This window comes from Macrobrachium nipponense, chromosome 22 (genome assembly GCF_015104395.2).
Source record: "Macrobrachium nipponense isolate FS-2020 chromosome 22, ASM1510439v2, whole genome shotgun sequence".
In the NCBI taxonomy this organism is placed as follows: Eukaryota; Metazoa; Arthropoda; class Malacostraca; order Decapoda; family Palaemonidae; genus Macrobrachium; species Macrobrachium nipponense.
Genome location: NC_087213.1, coordinates 54,707,574 through 54,720,821, shown reverse-complemented (window position 1 = coordinate 54,720,821; position 13,248 = coordinate 54,707,574). Strand labels below are relative to the sequence as shown.

Below are 13,248 nucleotides of genomic sequence, written 5' to 3'. Positions count from 1 at the left end.
ACAAGTCTGAAAACACGTTAGGCGCACGGAAGAATTGTGTACTTAACAGCCCGTTTTATACCATTTACTATACTACTAGAGAACACTCAGTGGAAGGAATTACCCTTGTAATTTTGTAGAGTATATTCCTTCAATCTTCCCACTGAGTGAAACAAATTGCTTTGATACCTTTTAAACTCATAAAATGTCTGCGACACAATTAGCATATTCCCTCCAACTTTATGAGGAAACCTGCAAGGATCTATGCGAAAGCGCTGCCCACCTGATTCAAAGGGCAAGTGATGTTGAATCCTCGACCTTGGAGACATATCGTCTTAGGCTAGAGTCTCAAATAAAGAAGTATGAAGAACTCAACTTTAAGTACTTAGTTCAACTTGGAGAAGAAGGGTTCTCTGAGCAAGACCCTGATAGAACACAGCTCACTGCAAAGCAGCGTCATGCCAACCAAGTCATCCTGCAGAGCACTGAAGTTTTGGAGAAACTAAAAATCATTTGCATGGAAGCCAAACCCCAGAGTATTGCAACAGAGTTTAGGCCATTGCATAAGGTTAAGTTGCCGTCTTTATCACTACCAGAATTTGAAGGGATCGATGGAGAATGCCCCCCTTTTGGGATGTTTTTGAGTCTAACGTTCACTCTCGTCCAGACTTGAGAGCTGTTGACAAATTTAATTACCCGAAGGGATGTTTGAAGGGTGAAGCTCTAGCTCTGATTAAAAATATCCTTGTCACGAATGAAAACTATTTAGACGCCATTGACATGTTGAAGAAAACTTATGCTGATCCAGAGAAAATAGCCTCAACTCTAATTTGTCAAGTAGCAGGCCTGCCTAAACCTTCTGCAGATCTGGATTCACTACGTGGCTTCCGGGCTAAACTTGAACAATATGTTAGAGGCATAGAAAGAAATAAACCTAATTCAGATCACTGTACCTGGACACTTGGTCCTTTAGTTTTCCAAAAACTACCTGGCAAGGTGAAAGAACAAATCCAAAACAAGTGCGGATGGGACTACCCCTCACTCCTAGATATTAGAGAGGGGCTAGGAAAGATAATCCTTACCTTGTCTTCTTTGGATTTTGAACCCAGGGATAAGAATAAGGATTACTCCCATAGAAAACCCAAGCCTAACCAAAGTTCCAATAGACCAGGTAATCAGAAGAAAACTCAGGTTAGTTCTTACACCCCTAAGAAAAATGATGTTACGAATCTGAGTTTTGTTTATGAAGCTTACCTGTCAGATATATATATAGCTGTATTCTCCGAAGTCCGACAGAATTTCAAAACTTACAACACACACAGTGGTCGGCCAGGTGTTTAGTACCCATTCCCGCCGCTGGGAGGCAGGTATCAGGAACCATTCCCATTTTCTATTCAGATTTTCTTTGTCGCTGGTACTGTCAACACCTGTTTTCAGTACCCCTGTCTTAGGATTTTGTAAACTTCATTGCCGCTTAAGTATCCTAATTGTCTTTTGGTTTATTGACTTGGATTTGTGGCTAGGCATACGCTATCATAGATTGATTTCAATTTGGTTTTGATTGACCTTTGCATAAGATGTCTGAATCTAGTTCGGCTAGTTTCAGACTGTGTTGTCTGCAAGAGTAAGGTGAGGCTACCGAAAGCTTCGTTAGATCCTCACTTGGTATGCACGATGTGTACAGGGCATGTTTCTTTATTGAAAGATCGATGTAACGAGTGTGAGAGTTTGACTGATTCCGAAGGGAAGACGTATGATTCGTATGTACGCAAATTAGAGCGTGATTGAATTAGGCAGTCTTCCTCAAAGACTGCATCAGTAAACAGAAGTCAGGGTAGTTAACCTGCTAACCTTCCTGTAGACTTTGTTTTGCCTAACCCTGTAGTATGGCCTACGGGCTATGAGGTTATGTCTGTGAGAGGTAATGCCCTTTCTGTTATTGTGGATTTCATCCGTATCTTGGAATCTAAAGTGCTCGCTCTCCAATCAGTGTTTTGAAGTGTAGTGCCCCTAGTAATGTGGAGGGGGCGTCAGATCGGCCCTATAATGCCTCTAGGCCTGGACCTCTGTCGGACTCCCAGGACACAGGGAGTGGGCAAGTCGAAAACCGAAGGAGGGTTACGGGGACTCCCCACTGATCTGGCGTCCCTTCGGCAGGACCTGAAGACGCTTCCCAGGCTACCAAAGATCGTGCACGTGCACGAATCCTGAAGGATTGCTTCTTGTCCTCCGAAGCGTCCTCCCCGCACGGGGGTTGGAACTTTCGGAAGGACTCGAGCCCTCTAAAGAGAAGCTTTATAGAAGAGGACGCTTCACGTCCTCTCTCTCGTCATGCGTTGCAAACGTCGCCTTAACATTTTTACGACTTTCCACCGCAGAAGAGAAATAGGACGTCATCGAAGCAGGACGCTTTTGAGCGCCAGACGCCCTAACTCTGTTACTGTGAGAAGGAAGAAGGCGTCCCCTCGCTTCTCACAGGATCAGCAACAGTTAGCCTCGTTTTTCGCCAAGAGAGAGGCAGTACTGCGTCGCTGCAGGAAGGTTTCGAGGCTGTCTGTTAAGAGAATCAGGCAGTCTCCTTCTCTTCAAGGCAAGACGCTCGGCAATACCCTCGCGAGGACGTCTTTCAGGACGCTTGGCGTTCTATGCATCAAGACGCTCGGCAAGCCCCTCGCTAGGACGCCTTTCGAGACGCTCGACGCTCTGTCGAGAGGAAGGAACGTCGTTACTCTTGTAGCAAGGATTGTTTTCCTGCTCCCCAAGACGCTCCCCCCTCCTCTCCTCGTGGCGCTCCGTATACGGTATGTGACGTTCGCTCTGCTGTGAAGCATGACGCTAGTTTGGCAGCTAAGCTGGACTCTTCTCAAGCTGTTAAGCTGGACGCTTTGCATGCGGCTTCGTCATGAGCTGCTCGTCAGGATGCTCAGCATGATGCTTTTGTGGACGCTCATCAGGACGCTGACATGGACGCTCCTCAAGACGCTCCTTTATCAGACACTCTTCATAATGCCCCGCAGGACGTTCCTTTACCGGAACTTCGCAAAGCTTCGGAGTTTGCTCTTAAGCATTCCCGACTTTCGTCTTGAACCCTACTTCAAGTAGGAGACCCACCTTTTTGAGAGGAGCCTCAAGGTTTGATTACTTCGCGGTCTGTTAAGGACCCTTCTCCTGTTCCCGTAAAGGAGACAGAGTCCTCGAGCGACTCACAACCTACGAATGAAGAAGAGACTACTTCGTTGTCATCTTCATCTATCAAGGTGTCGACCCGCCTTCTATAAGACTTGTTTGCTGACAAGTTTTGGCCCTCGGTCCCTTGCTCTCCTCTCTCGCTGTTGGCGTCGTCGAAGAAGAGGAAGGCGCCTGGTCTCGTCAAGATGTCCTCTTCGCTTTCTACGAAGAGAGCGTTGAAAAGAATCCATGACTAGATGGACTCTAGGAAAGCGCAAGGCAAGACTTCCTTTGCCCTACTTCCAGCGAGGTTAAGCGTAAGAGCAGGCATTTGATATGAGACGGGGAGAGGAAGCTGGTTGGAGAGTTCCTTCCTCTTCCCAGGACGATTTTACCAGCCAGATAGACGCCCCGAGGAGTTCTCTCCCGTCCTCTGCTAAAGTTTCCTAAACACTTTCAGATCTGCATTGCCATCTGAAAGGGCTGTTCAGGACGATGGATATTTTTAACTCCTAGGTTGGTGTTTCGGAGCCCTGGACCTGCAGTCTCGGGGACCTGACTCTCTTTCTCTCGAATAACTATCCAACCTGCATGGATAAGGTAGTCAGGTTGGTTCTGATGGTATGGCATCTAGAAGGAGACTCTAGTAAATTGAAGCAGATTTCGGTGTCATAAAACGCCTCTTCTGCGTTCAGGAAGGCGCTGCCTGAGGGGAACCTTCGGGTCCTACCTGCCGTAAGCCCAGTCTCTGAGCAGGAATCCTGCCCCTTCCTCGATTTCTTAGAGAATCGGGAAGACTATATGCTCAAAATTCCTAGATTACCTTTTGTCATATCCGTGGGTTCCCCCCATTGACGAGATACTAAACGTTTTGTCAGGTAAGTGGGTAAGCCCCCATTGACAAAATATTAAACTCTTTGTCACGTAAATGGGTTAGTTCTCATTGACAAAGATCCCAATAACATTTGATCGTGTAATCGGATAAGCTCTCATTGACAAGATTCAGAAGAACTCTCGTTCATTGGTTACTACCTCGCTGAGGCTCGTCGGGGAAAAAGACTTGTAGACTATGTCCATGAAGCCTTCTGTCCGATAACATAGAAGCTTGAGTTGTCCTCTTTGGTTCTCGGTTCTCACTTGAGGCTCTCCTGCGGCTAATACTAATTCGTTCTCTTGGCTAAGAGGACGAAGACAGTCGATCTCCATTCCCTCTCTTCCTCGTCGAAGAAAGAATGTAGTAGGGAGATAGCTGTCCAAGTGGCCAAAATACTCTACGTATTTTACATTCACGTCATATTGCTATTAAGCGATTGTATGGTTCAAGTTATATAGGCATACCGTAGTTACCCCTACGGATGGCGACCGAGAAGACTTTTATTCTAATTACATTTAATCGGTACTCCCGGCAACCCTCCAGGAGTTTCCAGTTTCCCTTTTAGTTATTTTAGGTATTGTTACGACAACACCAGCTCAGCTTCTGTATTTAGCGAAATCTGTTTCGCCTAAATGTACCTGCTTGAGAGTTTCTTTCTGCTCGATGATGGTATCAAACATATCCCTTCGTACAATGGAATAGCTGGCAACTCAGGCAGAATAGTGCGAGACGGCAAAAGTAGACTGCTGTCACTGTAGAGCAGTGTTGCCAAAATGCGGAATTCTTGAGGTTATGACGGAAAAATAAATCCACAGTGTGAGCACCATCATTTCATTTTCCGATTTCCGTCCTACTCTGTCCGGAACGGAAAAAAATTTCCGCATAGTTATCAAGGCTAAACAAATATATATTTTTTTTTATCCAGACAGAATTCATATGCGGATCCAGTGGCAACACTGCTGTAAAGCCAGCTCAGTTCCAGCTGGTTGTCTGCCATGCGCGGTCGGTTACGTCTCTCTCTCCTGCGGGATTGACTGACTAACCGTATCTCTGCCCTACAATCACGGACTTTTGCCTTGGGTTGAAGGGAATTCTTGCATGCATGAATGAACATCGCCTTCGCTTTGCGAAATTTTTCAACAGAGATCTCTTAGACTTTTCGGTTCTGTTTACCGCACTGTAACAGAATTCTGTACGAGTCTACCGCGGCATAGTGCTATGGTGATAATGCACACCTGCTTAGGCAAAGCGCAGCCTTATTGGGGAAGGAAACAGGCTCTGTGAGGGAATGGATGAGTCTGCTGGGGACCATTTCCTCGCTGGAGAAGTTTGTTTCCCTGAAGAGACTGTAATTCAGACCTCTCCAGTTTTTCCTACCGGAAAACTGAAATACCATCGAAGATATGGAAGTGATTCTGAACATTTCTCAGTCGGTCAATGATCACCTAAGGTGATAGCGAGAAGGTGCCGGGCATCTGGAGAGGGAAACAGATGTCCTGGCACATAACCTCAAAGAATTGGAGGCAATGAAGTTGGCTCTCCAGTTCTTCTAAGAACGAGTTGTTGACCGAGTGGTCCAGATCAACTCTGACAATTCCACAGCTCTCTCATGTCGCAAGAAGTATCGAGAAACACTCTCGGTCCCTGTTCGAGTTAACGAGAGAGAGCCTGTGGTGAGAACAGGCACGGAACATAACGATCCTCAAAAGGTTTGTTACAGGATTGCAGAACGTCCGTGCGGATCTTCTCGATCGATGGTAGCAACTACTGACGTCCGAGTGGACTCTTCACTTAGAAGTATGTCGAGAGTTGTGGAGACTTTAGGGGCGTCCTTTGATAGATCTCTTCGCAATGTTGAAGACGAAGAGGCTTCCTCTAGACTGCTCCCCTTTTTTCACGATCCGGGAGCGGTAACAATAGACGCCATCCTTTGGGTTTGGACAGGGATGGATGTTTAGTTTCTTTTCCCCTATTCAAACTCTTAGGAGTAAGTAATAAGATAATCTGCGGCGTCAGAGGGAGCGAGGATGACGCTGATCGCCCCATGTTGGCCGTCGAGCGACTGGTTCACAGAGGTCATGTCCTTCCTAGCGCACTTTCCAAGGACCCTTCCCGAGAGAGTCGATCTACTCTTACAGCCCCACTTCGAGAGGTACTACAAAACCTCTCCGCTCTGAGTCTGACTGCGTTCAGACTATCAAGAAGTTGACCAGAGCGGGAGGCTTTTCAAATCAGTGGCAAGTACAATTGCCAAGGCTAGAAGAGCTTCCTTTCTTGCAGTGTACCAATCGGAGTGGGCCGTTTTCTGGAGATGGTGCAGGAAGAATGGCTGTTCCTCCACCTCGACCTCTGTGAATTAGATTGCTGTCTTTCCTTTCTGTCTGAGGAATGTGGATAAGCTGGCAGTCTCGACTATTAGAGGATACAGAAGTATGTTGTCGACGGTCTTTGGACTCAGAGGTTTGGATCTGTCGAACAAAGCCCTTCACGATCTTTGAGGTCTTTTGAAATCTCGAAACTGTCTAAATCGAAGCTTCCGACATGGAACTTGGACTTAGTCTGGAAGTTCCTGATGTCGAAGCCGTTTGAACCTCTCCTTTCTGCAAACTTGAAGCACGTGACCAGAAAGGCTAATCTTTCTAACCGCTCTGGCTACGGCAAAGAGGGTTAGTGAGGTTTAAGCCATCAGCAGACATATTGGCTTTAGAGACATAATGCGGTGTGTTCTCTAAGCCCTTCGTTCTTGGCTAAGAATGAAAACCCGTCTAACCCTTGGCCCAGAAACTTGGATATCAAGGGGATGGCACAAATTATTGGGCAAGAGCCAGAGAGAGTCCTGTGCCCTGTCAGGGCTCTCAAGTTTGATGTAGATAAAACTAAAGGAAGTCGAGGTCCTTCGGACAATCTGCGGTGTTCCGTAAAAAGACCAGACTTGCCCATGTCAAAGAACGCCCTGGCGTTCTTTTTAAAGAGCTCTTACAAAGAGGCTCATTCGTCATGTTTGGACAAGGATTTGAAATCTTATAAACTGAATGCTCACGAGGTGAGGGCGCGGCCTCGGAGGCATTTCAATAGAGCATGGCACTCAGTAACATCCTGAGTGCCGCGTTTTAGCGAAGCATCTCTGTGTTCGCTTCACACTACCTGCGAGATGTGAAGTCGACATATGAGATCTGCTGCTTGCTAGGGCCATACGTGTCCGCTGACACAATCTTGGGGGCAAGAAGTACCACTCATCCTATCCTGTAGAAAATGGTTAGGAAGAACTGTTAATTATAGTTGTTGGGTTGGCCGCCAGTGGCGGACTTCTCAATTCTGCTGGAGACTCTAGTAAAGCAAAAGCCGACTTGGGTGACAGTGATCACGAAGTCAGCTATGATAACAGGTATGGAACCAAGATGTCAATCATCTGCATGTATATGTTTCCTAAAATCCTATTCTGTCTCTCCCTACCTCCAAAGGTGGGATTCAGCTATATATATATCTGACAGGTAAGCTTCATGAACAAAATGATATTGTTATAATACAATAAAGTTTGTTCATACTTACCTGGCAGATATATATAATCAAAGTGCCCACCCACCTCCCCTCAGGAGACAGTGGTAATAGAAAATCTGAATAGAAAATGGGAATGGTTCCTGATACCTGCCTCCCAGCGGCGGGAATGGGTACTAACCACCTGGCCGACCACTGCGTGTGTCGTAAGTTTTGAAATTCTGTCGGACTTTAGAGAATACAGCTATATATATATCTGCCAGGTAAGTATGAACAAACTTTATTGTATTATAACAATATCATATTTCTGTCACTCCAGGCCAGCCTAATAAGACTGCTAGAACTCAAAGTTGTGTATTCTGTGATAGACCAGAACATAAAGCCTACCAGTGTGACATTTACAAGACCACGCAAGAGCGCATTTCAAGACTTACCGCTCAAAATCGTTGCGTGAAATGCACTTCACCTAACCATGAGACAACCGATTGTCTTGTAAAGTTCCCCAAATGTCTGTCATATAAAACTGGACTACACCATTCAGCATTGTGCCCTGATTCATCAACTGAGGTCTCTGCTGTGAACTATTGTGGAGACAGTGACAGAGACTTAAAAGTCGCAAACAAGTGGAATTCTCCCTACCGCCTTAATGAATGTGGTGTGTCCGCCCTCAGGTAACACCAAGGATCTTAGATCACTGTTTGATTCTGGGGCGCAATGCACCTTCATCACACAAGAGGCAGTGGAAGAGTGTAAACTTGAACGAGACAATCCTGTCCAACTGAGCATCAGTGAGTTCTGGGATACCAAAGAACCTAGAGAATATAGTACGGTCACTGTACCTGTCAGGGTAAACGATGACAGCCTTGTAACTTTAAAGGCTATTGTCGTACCTAAACTACCTCAGAGCGCTAGGCCTCGTGGACTATGTAAGATAGTGTCTGAACTGAAGAGCCAGAATGTCACCCTAGCTGATCCTAACTTGTCAAGTAGTCAGGTTGACCAGGTGAAACTGCTTGTTGGCATAGATCACTACGTTGACTTAATCCATTCTTCACAAGCAAACAGAGTGAACCTGATTGAGTCCTCCTTAGGATATCTGGTCGCTGGTAAACTGCCTAGTAATGACACCCCTATCAGTACTCATTCTGTAACTGTAATGAGACTGGCAGTTGATGAACCCTCCGAAGCTGCTCTAGAGACACCACTTGAGATGTCTGATAGCAAATTTGCTGAAGACCCCATCCAACAGCTTTGGACCCTAGAATCAGTCGGAATTGTTGATCAAGATATGTCACTTGAGGATAAATTTGTACTGGAAGAATTCAAGAATTCCATCAATATGGTTGAAGGACGATATGAAGTATCTCTCCCCTGGAAAGTCGATAAGAAACAACTTCCTACTAACTTAGCACTCTCGAGGAAAAGACTGAACAGTACTATCCAGATGCTGAAACAAACTAATAAGTATCTGGAAGTTTATGACCAGATCATCAAAGAACAACTGTCTCTCGGCTTCATTGAAACAGTGCCAGAAGAAGACCACAAGTTGACAAATGTCCATTATTTACCCCATTTACCTGTGATTAAGGATTCAACTACGACGCCCATTCGTATTGTGTTTGATGCAAGTGCCCGGATGGACAAGCAGGCCCCTAGTCTGAATGATTGCTTATACTCTGGCCCATCCTTGACTAGTCATCTAAACGACTTGTTGTTGAAATTCCGTCTCGACCCATTTGCGGTATCGGCAGACATCAGCAAAGCCTTCTTACGGGTAGGTCTCCAACCTAGAGATCGTGATTATACACATTTCATCTGGCTAAAAGATCTTAACAATGAAAAGGCCCTTCAAGCCTATAGGTTTAGATTAGTTCTCTTTGGAGCCACCTGCTCGCCTTTTCTACTCCAGTCAACCTTGCAACATCACTTTGAAACCTACCCCACTTCACCTGAAGTTAGTTTCCTCATGACCAAATTTTATGTGGACAACTTAATTGGTTCCTTACCTACAACAGTCAGCCTCTAGAGCCTTTACAAGGTTGCAAAGGAAGTCCTGTCAGATGCCGGAATGCTTTTAAGAGAATGGATCAGTAATGACCCAACCTTCAACAAAATGGTAAATCAAGAAGGTGATGGAACAACAGATGGCTCAGATCTTGTCAAAGTTCTAGGACTTCATTGGAACTACAAGACTGACCACTTAAGCCTAAAACCCCCTACCGTTGAGGAAGCTCCACTTACCAAACTGCTACTTTTGAGCAACCTTTCAAAAGTATTTGACCCTCTAGGATTGTTTGCTCCCATAGTTGTACGAGCCAAAGTTCTTATGCAAAAGATCTGGAAACTATCTAAAAGGTGGGATGATGTTTTGCCACTAGAACTTCAAGAAGAGTGGTCGAAGATCAAGAAAGACCTTGAGAACATATCATACCAGGAATTCCCAAGCTTCACAGCCAACAGAGGGACCAACTACTCTCTTCATGCATTCTGTGATGCTAGTGAAAAGGCCTATGGGGCTGCAGCCTATTTGATAAACCAACACGCAGGTGCAAACCTGGTTTTCTCTAAAGCAAGAGTTGCCCCTCTCAAAAAGAAGAGCATACCACAACTTGAGCTGACTGCCAACTATAGTGCAGGCGAAATAGCTGACTACCTCAGAACCGTTTTCACTACCGATGGTGTCAAGATTACTGAAACTGTCAAATGGCCTGACAGTAAAGTTGCCCTACACTGGATTCAGAACAACAAATCTAAAAACGTCTATGTCCGCAACAGGGTGAATGAGATAAGTCAGGTCACTGAAGTGAGGTACCTCTAAGTACCGAGTGAAGAAAACCCAGCAGACCTTGTCTCTAGAGGAATTTCCATGCAGCAGTTTAAGAAAAGTCAAATTTGGTTCCATGGCCCAAGTTGGCTCCCGAACCCAGAGACGTGGCCAGAGCAGGCAGAAGTGTCTACATGCTGCCCACCTGAAACACCTGAAGAAGTTTTAACTACAGTTGTCAGTGAAGAAGCTACTTGTCCCATAGAGATCCGTAGGTTCGCTTCCCTTCCTAAACTTATAAATGTCACCAAATTAGTAATTAAGTTCACTAGGCTCCTTATATGTACCATTGAGAATCGTAAAACTAAGAACTCGGGACCCGTAAACTCTGAAAATGTCGAAGTACAGAACTCAGAAGCATTACGAATTCTTATTGGCTTCACACTAGAGTCAGTATTTCTCAGAGGAGTTGTCATACCTTAACAAGAATTCCCACAAAATTCCAACCAGAGTTAAATGTCTAGGCTTGTTCCTGGATGAGAGTGGACTTTTGCGATGCACTGGGAGACTACAAAATGCGGACCACCTTCCATATAGCAGTAAATTCCCTCTGCTTTTACCTCCAAATTCTCCTTTGACTGGACTTATAGTCATTCAAGCACATGAAAATGTTCTTCATGCAGGCATTCAAGACACAATTTGCAAGGTGAGAGAAGAATACTGGATACCAAGACTGAGAGTGTGTCCAGAAGATGAAAACAAAGTGTCACCTATGTAACCGTCTGGAAGGACCTGCCTTGCGCAGGCCTCCTCCGCCACCTCTACCAGCTTGCAGAGTAAACAGTCTCCGGCCGTTTGAGGTGACCGGAGTAGATTTGACTGGACAAATTCTTATCTGCAATCCAGCCACTAAAGAAATGGACAAGGTTTACATAGTCGTGTTCACTTGTACCTCAACACGAGCTTGTCACCTGGAAGTGGTAAAAGACTTAACCAGCACTGCTTTTCTCAATTCCTTCAGGCGATTCACTGCACGAAGATCTTGCCCTCGTCGAATCGTTTCTGACAACGCCACTAACTTCAAAACTGGCTCTTCCTTGATTCAGTCTTTGTATGATGACACTGACATACAGTCCACACTGACTAGGGAAAATTGTAAATGGACATTCATCACACCTAGGGCACCCCATCAAGGAGGCTTCTATGAGAGGATGGTTGGCAGTGTCAAATCAGCACTAAAGAAAGCTATATTCAAGAAGAGGATTAATTCTGACGAACTGAATACCATTGTCACTGAAATAGAACGTCTCATTAACAATAGACCTCTTACATATGTGGATGCTACATCTCCAGATACCGTCGATGCCCTTACCCCTTCTCACCTGTTGTATGGCTACCGGCTAAACTCGTTACCCACTACCATAGACCGGGACTACCTGAATGACCCAGATTTTGAGCTTGACCACAAACAGTGTAATGGGAGATACAAGTCTGTATGTCAGGTAATACATGCATTCCAAGAACAGTGGGAGAAGGAATACTTGCAGTCCCTAAGAGATAGACACTATTTCAACGGGGACCCAACCCAACCGTTCCAAACTAAGATTAAAGTAGGAGATGAGGTGTTAGTACATAATGACACCCCTCGTTGCATGTGGAAATTGGCAAGGGTCATTCAGCTGATGCCCAGCTCTGATGGACTGGTCAGAGTTGTGAAGCTACAGACTGGCAATGGAGAGACAACTAGGTCAGTTGACAAACTTTACCCGCTAGAGGTCTCTAAGCCAGAGGATGTGTATACTGTAGATGCTGCGGAGAAAATTTTAGGAGACAGTCAAAATTCTGAAGGCTATCAAACAGAAGGGAGACCGAAGAGAAGAGCCGCCACCAACTCGAGGCGATTCTTACAGCAGTTGATTAATGATGAAGCTGTTTAACCTAACACAAAACTGTGTGTTTTGTGTTATCACCCCTGGGAGGATGTTGTAAATTTATTTGTACATATACATTTTCTAACCTTTAACGAAGTCACTGCTAAGAGCTACAAAATAACTATACCCCATTTTCTTTAGTATAAGCTCTGCAGAAAAATTAATATTATATTTTGAATAACTTGATTAACTTTACTTAGCATTTAAAAATATTTGATAGATAGATTTAATAAATAGATTTAACTGTCCCTTCAAATTATTTAAGAAATTATTTAATTGATTTAGGGAGTGATAAGAACCATTGACCTGACATAGGCCTTTTCGAGGGGTAGGGATAGGCCGGGCGCGGGTTTTTTTTGCACCTTGTTCAAACAGACGGCAAGGGAAGAAGGGCGACAACTTGTTTCGTCGACTTCGCCTTTAAGTTTAATTTACGTTGTGTAGGGTTTTAGAAATTAATAACCCTTTAGATAATTGGTTTGCATGATCTTTCCTGTTTGTACCTATCCAAACCCACATCCTATCCATATCCTTATCTGCAACCAAAACTTTTAACGGCCATCCTCACTGATCGGTCGACGGAAAATTCGGTAAGTAGAATAACATTTCTTGTCAACGTACCAATTTACTTCCACGAATGTAATTAGAGGTCGCTGGGTTTGCTGATTAAATATATAGGATTTGTTTTTAGTTTACGAGTGAATTAAGAGGTGTGTCCAAACTGGGTTAACTTGAAGGTAGGTCAACATACTAATTTTCCACAAAGACTAGACCGCCATTATTGGACGGCTGATTTGAGCCAACGGACATTTCGTTAGGAAGCGGTTTCGTCTTTTAACGTTTAACTTACGTATTTAACTTAACTTACTTATTCAAGATGTAATACACTGTTTTCTTTATCTTGACTAAATTTTAAGCCCTTTTACATAGTTAGGCTATTGTAAAATTGGAGTTTGTGAGAATTAATTAGGCATAGACTCAGATTGAATAATTTTACAGAGGCTTATATAATTATATGGGCGTAGTAATAAATTTAG

At 44.5% G+C, this 13,248-nt stretch overlaps 2 protein-coding genes across 2 annotated transcripts; both read left to right on the top strand.

The window, feature by feature from the left end:
* The first annotated feature begins 8,162 nt into the window (after positions 1–8,162).
* LOC135198275 (uncharacterized) lies at positions 8,163–9,542 on the top strand. Its single transcript, XM_064225845.1, has one exon. It carries the CDS (start codon positions 8,163–8,165, stop codon positions 9,540–9,542), a length of 1,380 nt encoding a protein of 459 aa, XP_064081915.1.
* Positions 9,543–11,197: 1,655 nt separating this feature from the next.
* On the top strand, positions 11,198–12,217 carry LOC135198274 (uncharacterized). Its single transcript, XM_064225844.1, has one exon. The coding sequence runs from the start codon at positions 11,198–11,200 to the stop codon at positions 12,215–12,217; it is 1,020 nt and encodes a 339-aa protein (XP_064081914.1).
* The last annotated feature ends 1,031 nt before the right edge of the window (positions 12,218–13,248 follow it).

Coding starts and splice junctions, on each gene's coding strand:
- LOC135198275 (XM_064225845.1), top strand. CDS start 8,163: ATGAATGTGGTGTGTCCGCCCTCAGGTAACACCAAGGATCTTAGATCA.
- LOC135198274 (XM_064225844.1), top strand. CDS start 11,198: ATGGACAAGGTTTACATAGTCGTGTTCACTTGTACCTCAACACGAGCT.